The 10,886-nt window shown below is 39.6% G+C and overlaps 1 protein-coding gene across 1 annotated transcript in view; it reads left to right on the top strand.

Moving 5' to 3' along the window:
- Positions 1-1,478: 1,478 nt before the first annotated feature.
- LOC117787834 (ecdysone-induced protein 78C) overlaps positions 1,479-10,886 on the top strand; it is a 40,100-nt gene continuing 30,692 nt past the window's right edge. Inside the window, 6 exon segments of the mRNA XM_034626453.1 lie at positions 1,479-2,056; positions 2,058-2,145; positions 2,148-2,347; positions 2,465-2,555; positions 6,222-6,509; positions 6,570-6,711. Coding sequence (XP_034482344.1) covers positions 1,479-2,056; positions 2,058-2,145; positions 2,148-2,347; positions 2,465-2,555; positions 6,222-6,509; positions 6,570-6,711 — 1,387 coding nt within the window.

The following is a 10,886-nucleotide window of genomic DNA, read 5'->3' as shown; positions in this document are numbered from 1 at the left end:
CAGAGCTGCCCACGGGCAATAGAAATTGAAAATAGCAACCAGGAACAGAATCGTCTCCGCAAATGGAAAAGTGCAGCAAAATAAAACAACAACAACAACGTATAGCGAGAGTGCCAATGCGTGTTGTTGTTGTTGTGGCTGTTGTTGCTGTTCTTGCAGCTTACAGATTAGAAAGATAGAAGCAATAACAGCACCCCCTTCTCATTCTGCCGCTGTTGCTGCAGTTGCTGCTCTGCTGCCTCGTGCTCAAACGGCGCTACAAAAGTTTTTCCTACTCCATGCAGCCACACATTCTATTTTCCTGCTCTTTCCACACACACACACACTCACAGATACACATATACACAGACGCACGCGCCTTCTTCTTATTCTTGTTCTTTTCTTGCGCTCTGTCGTTGTTGTCGTTGTAGTTGTAGTTGTCGTTGTAGTTGTCGTAGGTTCTGCAGTTCTGCAGTTTGGTTTGAATTTCTGTTGCGCATTTGGAGCGCTGTGAAGTTGGCGCTTGGATCTCGTCGAGGCGAGAGTTTTGTACGCGCGATCGCACATTTTCACATTTTCCATTTGGCATTTTCCTAACCGGAGTTACGTCGCCGTTTCGCTCGCCACCACCGCGCACTCCTCTTCCCCATTTTGTCTAATTAGTGACGGTGTCCTGCTTATCCATTTGCAGGAATCTACAAACAGTGTGAACATTTCCAGTGCCAAGACCGAGATTAACAATCACGGAAGTGAATCAGAAAATATGCATTATAATCCAATTGTTAATTAATTATAGTTTGTGTTCAAGTGAAGTGTGAAAAAAGAATTTAGATAAATTTCTTCATCAAATTTATTGAGATTTATGTGTTATTTAAGATAAAAAACAACAATATAAAATCTAATAGATTTTATTTATAGATTTATCGAAAATTTTAAAAATTTAGATGATTTTTTTTATGTTTTTTGATCAACATTTTAGAGTTTTTCAAAGTTTTTTTTTTCCAAATTTAAAAATTAAAATTTATTTAATAAATATTATATTTTTGTTGTATTCATAAAATTAAGTAAAAGCATCCAGGAATTTTTGCAGCTTAGTTTTTAACAAAATTATTTTCTGGATTAAAATTAAAATATATGTAAAGTTATTAGAAACCGGTTTTTGAACTTAGCCGTCTCAAATTCCGCTTAATTTTGAACCCAACAACTCTTAAGTCTGTTGATTTTAGATCTTCTTATTGTTATCTTAAACCAAGTTCTATATGGTTCAGTTAGCTACTGATTGCAGCTATAAGGAGATTCATTTATCGGCTTAACAGCTTCGTGAAGTGATAAAATAAAAAAATAGGATAGAAATTCAAATCAAGAACTGGAATTGGAAGATTGGTTGTAATAAAAATGCTGAGAACGCTCCGGCGAGTGTTGCCAGTGTTGAATTCAATTTGCGTGATGATGTTGTTGATGATAATGGATGCGAATGCCAATGCAGCGACGCCAGCAACATGGATGTATACCAAATAGAGCTGGAGGCACAGGCACAAATACGTTCCCATCTGCTGATCGACACTGTGGCTAAGAACTTGGGCCAATCGACACGCCCACAGCAACAACTACAGCAACAATTACAACAGCAGCAGCAGCAGCAGGACAACGACAAAAATATTGCAGATCTAAACGTAGAGGAAGAAGAGGAGGAGGAGGAGCAGGAACAGGAGCAGCCAGACGACGAGGAAGAAGATAACGACGAGGAGGAGGACGAAGAAGAAGAGGAGGAAGAGGAGGAGAACGAAGCATTGCCGGAAGTTTGTTTCGATGCAAATTCCGATTTCAATTTGCATTTCTTTGACACTCCCGAGGATTCATCTACGCAAGGCGCCTACAGTGAAGCAGGCAGCCTAGACTCAGATCCTGACGAGGAACAGGAACCGCAACTGGAGCCACATCACCAGCAGCAGCAAGTACAGCAGCAGCTGACGACGGCATCAACAGTTGCTGGTGCAGCACAAGAGTTGCAACATTGTCTGAGTGCCATTGAAGCGGATCCATTGCAGTTGCTGCAGTGCGAGGGATATTACAGTGCAGCAGCAACAGCAACTGTTGCAGCCGCAACACCAGCAACAGCAGCAGCAGCAACAGTTGCTGCAGCCGCAGCAACAGCAACAGCAGCACATTTGAGCTGCACGTCATTGAGCAATGGTGGAGGTGCTTTGTACACCATCAGCAGTGTGCATCAGTTTGGTCCCGCCAGCAATAGTCCCAGCTCAGCCGGCGCCCATTCCTCACCAGACAGCGGACGGAGCAGCGGTTGCTCCTCCAGTTCGAGTTCTGTCACCGTCTCATCTTCATCTTCATCATCGTCGTCAGCATCGAGCGCTGAGCATTTCAATCGCTCGACGCTACTCAATGCCAGCCAATCCAATCAGCTTCAGCTACAACATCACCAACAACAGCAGCAGCAACAACAACAGCAGCAACAACTCAACGGCCATACAACATCCTCGTCAGCGGTCAGCTCCTCCTCCTCCTCCTCCGGTCACGCGGCAACATCTTCAACTGTTGCGCATCTGAGCAAAGGACACGCAGGTAAAAATGTTGCTCTGCCGTTTTTCAATTTAGTGTTAATAATTTTGCATTGCACAACAGCAATAATATGAGCAATAACTATAACAACTACCGAAAGAGGAACAACAACAACAATTTGAAAGTTTCGCTTAATTTCCACGCTCTTCGATTTTCCTACTCCTCCTCCTCCTTCTCCTCTGCTTCTCTTCCTCCCTTTATGCGGAATCTATTAAGACGCCGCCTGAAAAATGTGAAATTGAATGCAATTCACTTGTGTTGTTGTTGTTACTGTATTTGCTGTTAGTTTTATTCGTCGCATTTGAAAGATGTGGCAAGGAAATTGCTTTCATGTTGCAAAATGTCTGTCAATGTTGCTAGTTGTAGTTGCAGCTTGTGGCATGCGGCATGCTGCATTGTTGCAATTGAATGCCATGAAAATGTGTTTTCATTTTCATAAATAACCTGAAACGGCGCTTAACAAAAGTGTTTTATGTAAAGACTTTAATAGGATTCGATAGTACACCAATTGTTGAGAGAAATTTTCGTAAATGCTAAGGGATGTAATTAAATGAAAGCTTATAAATGTTATTATTACTATTTTAATAGATCTATCATTTAATGATCAGTATTTTCAATCTTCTGTAAAATCTATTGTTAATTTTATAGAATTTTTTTTACAAATTATTTCGATCCTATTTTTTTTTTATAAGTCTGTTTACTTTTGAGGAAGAGCTTTAAATCGAGCTTTGGACATTACTTAAAGACTTATTCATAAAACCTATAAAAATCCATTTTCCAGCCAAGGGGTTGCATTTTTTAAATTTCTTACAAAATAAGTAGTTATTAATTTTTTTTAAGAGATCTAGAAATTTAGAAAAAAGAGACTTTAAGCTTATTGAATGCAGAAATCCTTTTGTTTAAGTATTTTTCTCTTGCCCCAGTGCTTACCAAAAAAAAAAACATTGTAGATTTTTAAATCTAAAAAAATTTAAAACCTATTTTCGAGTTTTTTTTTACATATTTTTCCAATTTGTGGATGGAATTTTCGAAAACTTTGTTTATAACAGCAAATGACTGTACGAACACCTTAAGTATTATTTATTAAAGTATAATTCTTAGCTTTATGATTAATTCAAATATTAATTGAGAAAAACGAGTATCTGTTGAATATACGTTAAGTTGCAACATGGAAGATTGAAAGCCCTTTTGTGATTAACTGGGCACTTACCACTTCAGTTAGCTGGTGGCAATATCGTTTTCCTCGTTTCGCTTGCTTTCTAATTGGTTGTTGTTGATGTTGTTGTTGTTGTTGCTGTTGTTGCTGTTTGTGTTGCTGTTGCACGCTGGCAAGGATTTATTTGCAGCAGTTAATTGCCGCAATTAGCGAGGCAGCTGTGAGGCGTGAGCAAGTTGCAAACAAATTAATTTGCTGCTAGAGAGAGTGAGAGAGAAAATAAAGAGGGACAGAGAGAGATATAGAAAGAGTAAGAGAGTAGTTGGGCCAAGGGGAAGTTGTGATGCGGGGAATTACAGCCCTGCCAAAACTAGTTGTTGTTGACGTTAACGATGGCAACTGCAGTTGGCATTACGAGTGTATATATCTAACTGATTGTCTGTCTGTCCGTCCGTCCGTCTGTCCGTCTGTCTGTCTGCTCAGAGTCAGCGTCATTTTCTTAGCATTCAATCAGTTTTTCCTTTTGCGTTTTTTTTTTCCGCTTTGCGTCTCTTTTATCAGCATTGCACAAGAGAAATGCAAACAAACTTGCAACAAAATTATGAACTGGTCGTCGTTGTCGGTTGTCGGTTGTCTATCGCTTGCCACTGTCTGACAACGCGGAAATGGCAAGCAGCAGCGGGAACAACAACGGCGGCAACAACAACAACAACGGCAGCTGCCTCACCCTGCCACAACCGCAGTGGCAGCAACAACAATGGCGTCTAAATTGTCAACTCACAAAAGCGGCCAAGTGATTTGCATTTGAACACAGCGCGAAAATGAAGCAAGGCAACGACAGCAGCAGCAACAACAGCAGCAATTGCGACTGCAACTGCAACTGCGAGTGGCACTTGAATTTCCTTTGCCGCCCAAGCCGTTGACATTTTCCAGACGTTGTGTTGCATGCCTCCAATTGCCATTCCACCTCCACCTTCAACTCCGCCTCTACCTCCATCTGCAACTACTGTTGCTGCCAGCTCCTTCAGCTCTTTTGGATGAAAATTCAATTTGCAATTGCACAAGCGCGTAACGCGGCGACTTGCCTCTTCTTTCCACCTCTTCTCCCCCCCTCTCTCCCACTCTCTTCTGCTTCCTTCGCCTGTGCGTTGTGTGTGTGTTGGCGCGTGCAAGTTGCACATTAATTTCATTTCATTTCGCCTCGCATTTCGAGGTGTGGCAACGCCGATTGCTGCAACAACAACAGCAACAACAACTGTGGCAACTACAACTCGTAGTTCAAACTCCGCGCTTAGTTCATTTGCCTTTTTTTTAGCATTAGAAAAAGGCAAATTGAAATGAAATGAAATGCCAAGAAGCAAACAATTTTCTTTCTGTTGTTGCCACATTGGTTGTTGTTACTATTGTTGTTGCTGCCACTCGTCTGCCTCCATTTTTCTACAATTTGCATTGCAAATTTTCGGCGCTTGCAGTGAAAATTGTGCGGCTGATTCAACTAAGTTGTTGTTGTGCAGTATTTTCCGCTTCTCTCTCTCTTTCTTTTTTATAGTTGTTGCTGTGTAGGTGGCTTGACGCTGGCGTATACGTGATTTTTTGGCATTTTTCCTTATCGCCACATCGTTGTTGCTTTATTTGCTGAAGTTGAATGCACTTTTGAGTCGCATTTGAATTTGATTGTTGCCGTTGCAGCAATTGCCTTTGGAAAATACATTTCCCTAATGCATTTCCCTGAATTTTCCTTAACTAAACAGTGAATTTGAGGCTTGAATCACGTTTAAAACTGCAAGAAATTGCTTTTGAAATGTAAATTACTTAATCAGCAGTGGAAAGAAAGGGATAGAGTGTGCTAAACTGCGTGACACCCTGTAAACAGGCATGTACAGGCTATATCTAGACTTTCTACTTCTTTTACTTTGTGAAAATTAAGGCTGATTACTTAAATAATTATTTTATATATAGATTGCTTTTCTTGATAAAGGTATAAGCTTTTCTGTGTCGGTTTTTCTATCCCTTTTTTAATATTGTCCCATTTCCATTAATTTAATTTGATTTTCCATTTCTATTTTGGGATTCACTTTTCATTAAGCTCTTTCAGTGAGTTCAAGGGTTAAGGGGCAGTCCAGGGAACTTTTGTGGTGCCAATTGATTAGAGCACAATTTTTATTTGCCATCTTGTTGGGTTTTGGTTGGACTATTGACAACTGAGCTGTCGCCGTTTTTCGCTTGCCACTGACAAATGAGGCAACATGGCCAAGTGTGAGTGCAACGTGTGGCAGATGTGGAGCGGGCGATAGTCGTCAGTTGTGTGTGTATGTGTGTGAGTGTGTGTGTTGCCAGCAAACTCATTTAGCAAATTGCTATTACGGCAATTGCTGGCGCCGACCAAAGCGGCGTATGAGTAATGTAGTAATGTGAAGTAACATTGAGTCGTGTTGCATAATCAACAGGCGCGACAACTTTCCAAATCTAACAACAATTGCACTTTGCCATTGCAGAGCAACACTCGCAGCAACAACAGCAACAACAACAGCAGCAACATCAACAACACCAACACTCACAGCAGCAATTGCAACAGCAACAACAGCAGCACGCGCAGCAACAATTTGGCATTGTTGACTCCAGCAACGGCAGCAGCAACAGCAATAGCAACAACAACAACAACAACAGCAGCAGCAACGGCAGCAACAACGGCAACAACAACAACGGAGTTTCCTCAAAGTCTTTTGTGCCCTGCAAAGTTTGTGGCGACAAGGCATCTGGTTATCATTATGGTGTAACCTCCTGCGAGGGTTGCAAGGTAAGTTTACCCATACACTCTCTAATAAATAATAAAACTAATAAACAATATTTTTTACAGGGTTTCTTTCGTCGCAGCATTCAAAAGCAAATCGAATATCGTTGCCTGAGAGACGGCAAGTGTTTGGTAATTCGCCTGAATCGCAATCGTTGTCAATATTGCCGCTTCAAGAAATGTCTCTCAGCTGGCATGAGCCGCGACTGTAAGTACCATAAAATATTGCTGCCATCTATGATTAAGTACTCGACGCCTTTTCAACTATTACCAAAGCGTTTAAAGGCCAACTGCAACTGCAACTGCAACAACGAGATGCTTAAAGTGAATGGAGTTGTTGCTGTTGGTCTATTGATAGCTTTATTAGCCAACTGTGAAAACGTTGCCAGATCTCTCGCTGTTAACCGATTAAAGATTGTGTCGTTTAACTGCCAACTGTTTCGTGCCACTTGGCAAACTGGCAACGGCAATTTAAGTCTCAACTTACAGATTGCCAGATACCAGAAAGGCAATTCAGTTGAATCTCTTAATTTAAAGTCTCACCTTTAAATATTCCCCGTCGTGAGGTAGCTTAGTTAAATATAGAATACTAATTTTTATTTATTAATTTTTTTTATTTGAATTTTGATGAACTATATTTATAGACAAAACAGAATGATTTTTATCTAAGAAAAAATTTTTTGCATAATTATAATTAAAAATTAGTATTTATGATTAGCATTATGTTATTTTTTTTAATTGTCTTGTAATAAGTGCATGATAATTATGAATTGTTTTCTTACAGCCAAGTTGATGATCTTATGATCTTATTATCAAATGCATAAAAAAAGCATATTATTTTCTTGTTGTGATCTTCAAAGTTATTCATTTACTTCCTAAATATTTTACTGTAAATCTTTTTTTTTCAAAACGAATCAATAGTTTTCCCAGTTTTGGTTTTTAAACTAACTATTTAGGTCTTGTAAAGAAAGAAGTTTGACTTAAGTTTAGATGAACAAAAATGTAAAAGGTTTTTACATAAAATAAAATAAATTTTCTTTGTTCTTGTAGCTAAATAATCACTGCAAATTGTGTGAGTTAGTAAAATAAATATATTAACGCTTTTAAGGTTAAAGAAAGGCTTTAATAAGCCTTCAGATCTAACTTCAAGTTATTTATATTATTTTTGAATCTCAGTTTTACTAATGTATACTCTTCCATGTATACAAACAAAAACTTCCTCTTTTGGCATAAATGTAATCAACTTATCTTTCTACTTACAACAACAATTTCACTTGAAATAAATACACAACAACTCAAAGCGTAATTCTTGGCACTTTCCATTGAATATCCAAGCACTTCTAGCACACTTTGAGTGGCAAGTTGGTAATGCTATTGGCAACAGTTTCCTGGTAATGTCTTTGCTATACACAAATTCATGTTTTTAAGGCTCATTCATCTCGAGTTGATTAACTTATTTACTGCCAAAGGCGCCGTTAACAAGACACAAAAGCGGCAAAGTGGGAAATGGCAAAAGAGAATCAACAACAACAGCAACAACAACAGCAACCACAACAACATAAACAAACTGCGGCTTAACTTTCAGCAATAATCTGGCAACAAATTTTGGCTAAAGCGAGTCTCCTGCAGTTACCAAGTATTTCCTGGTAGAGCCAAAATGAAACTACAACCACACACACACACACACACACACATATACACACATATAGGAAAAGGAGTCTTAAAAAGCAAATTAGTTTTTATGAAGCTTGTCAGGCCGAAATGTTGCACACACAATTGCTGCAAACGTTGCAGTTGTTGCGTTTAAATGCAATTTATTTGATGTTGCACAATTAATTGCCTAAAACGCAAGAGCATGACAAAGACAGTCAGGGGGAGGGGGAGGGGGAGGGGGAGGGTGGAGTGAGGTAGGTGGCAGGCATTGCATGTTCAGTGGGTGTGTGACAAGCAAGAGACATTTGTTGTCGTTGTTGTTGCTGTCAGTGCTGTTGCTTGCAACATTTATTAGTCACCCTGCAAACATTTGTTGCCAGTTTTTATGGCTTTTGTTGTGCGTCTCTTTCCTTCCTTCTCTCTCGCTCTCTGTCTCTCTGCAAGATTTCCTTCATTCATTGGTGAACGTTGTAACCCACGCAGACAGGCCATGAAACGCCTCCATCTGCCCCGCCTTCTTCACCTCTTGCACCTTTAAGTCAACCCACACACACACACACACAGTCACACTTTTCGTGTTTGCTTTTCGCCAGTTTTAATGATTTTTCCAGCAACTTGGCCAGATTTTCCACAGCTTCCTCATCCTTTTCAAATGTTGCCGTTGCATATGAAAACTTTCAATAATTTACTTGAATTGCTTTTGTGGCAGCTTGTGATTGCTGTTGTTGTTGTTGCTGTGGCAGTTGCAGATGTTGTTGTTGCTGTTGGGGCGTTTGCAAGCTTTGATTTGCTGCTGTTTAATTAGACTCTTTTGGCCCGGCTTATTCGCTGTTTAGTTTATGGCATTGCCAATTTACCAATCTCAAATCCGTGAGAGAATTTCCAATTAAGTTTGCAATTTTCAATCTATCCAAAAATAAACTTTGTTGGCTCAAAAACTTTAGCGTTTTTGCCTTAAATTGTTTACCAGGCGCAGCTTGGTAAACACTTTTCTTTTTGGGTCATTTCATTTCATTTCTTTTTCCATCCGCTATTTTCCAGTGTGACCCATTTGAAAAGTCAAATAATGCAATTATGTTGTGTGAGTGGGCGTGGCCGAGTTTTTGTTTTCTGCTTCTAACAATTAAATGCAAAAACGCTGCATTACGGATGTTGCTGCTGTGTTTGTGGCACAATGACACGAGCTGACAGCTGGCAAGGGTATCAAAAATGTTGCGTCTGAAATAAGTAAAGATAAGGTAGTAGGAGAAAGAATTAAATAAGGGAGAGAAAAAGAGTTATATGCAGAAAATGGAGATAAAGCTTAAAGCTTTTTACTTAGGACAATCAATCAGCAGCTTATTCCAAGGTAAAAAAATGTTATTTAAGTTGATTAACTTATAGCCAAGTAGTTCAGTTTTAAAGCTTAAGCTTTATTTGGGACTTTAATGTGCTTACAAAGCTTTTTTTTTATCTAAACAATAAGCTTTGTTCAATTAAATCGAGGGTGAGAATGACTTTATTAAGCGAATGTTGATAGTTGTAAATTTATTGATAAGCACGGTGAGCTTAAAGCTTTTCTCTTTTTTTTAATGAGCTTCGGAAGTTAGTCTTTTGCTTAACATTATGTAAGTTGATTATTTTAAAATTAAGTTGTTCAAGCTTCCACTTAAGCTTGTTAATGTGCTTTTGATAGCCAAGTTCACGAGCATTGAACATGAATTGCACTCTCTAATAAATTAGATTAAGTATATAATTAACTGCAATAATCAGCTAGTGTCATTAATATTCTGGCATTTCTGCTGCTGTCACAAATTAGGTCACACAGAGAACACATTACGAACAATAGGAACACACACACACACACACTCACGGGTATATTGCAACGTTTGCGGCATTTTGTGGCAGCATCCTCTAACCTCCATTTGCATTAATCAAATATTTGACTAATTGCAAACGCTGTTGTGGCCACTGACTCTCTCTTTCTCTGTCCCTCCCCTGCTTTTAGTCTCTCTCCTTCGTCACACGTGACGTATGCGTATTCTTCGATTGTTTTGTGGACTGTCAATCAAAGTGCAATTAAGACGCCAGCCTAACGACATTTTGGAGCAGCGAAGCAAAAGTTCTCGCTGTCAAGTTGGCTTGGGAATGGGCACAATGTTGTCGCCAGCGGCAACAGCAGCAACAGCAACAGTAACAACCAAGGCGACACAGTAACATAGAATGGCTACACTCGACTCTGACTCCAATTGTAGTCAATTTGAAAGCAAACTATCAAATGTCAGCTCAGTTTCTGTTGTTACTGTTGCTGTTGTTGCTTCTAGATGCCTCTTTGGGCAGCCCAAATCAAACTGTTGTTGCTATTGCGTCTGCGCAGCCAGCAAATGACAGCAAAGCAGACACGAAACAGTAACAGTAACAATAACAATAACAAAAAACAAAGCCAAAGACAAACAGCAAAAATGAGAGACGGAATTGTAATTGTGGCCTAAACTGGGTCAGCTGACAGGCCACATCCACAAGCGACTTGTTCTATGCGAGTGCGAATTGTGGTGTTGTTGTAGTTGTTGCCATTTGTTGTTGCTGTGGCTCAATTCATTGCTGCTACTTTGGCCCATTGTTGTTGTGCAGTCGCTTTATTTTTGACAATCGCTAAGCATTGTTGTTGCCCTTAGTTGCTGCTGGCAACATCAAAGCGCAGCCACAGCAGCAACAACGAACACGACAACAGCAGCAACGCCTTTTGCCATT

The sequence above is a fragment of the Drosophila innubila genome (genome assembly GCF_004354385.1).
Source record: "Drosophila innubila isolate TH190305 chromosome 3L unlocalized genomic scaffold, UK_Dinn_1.0 0_D_3L, whole genome shotgun sequence".
Taxonomy (NCBI): Eukaryota; Metazoa; Arthropoda; class Insecta; order Diptera; family Drosophilidae; genus Drosophila; species Drosophila innubila.
This window is presented reverse-complemented; position numbering and strand designations above follow the sequence as displayed.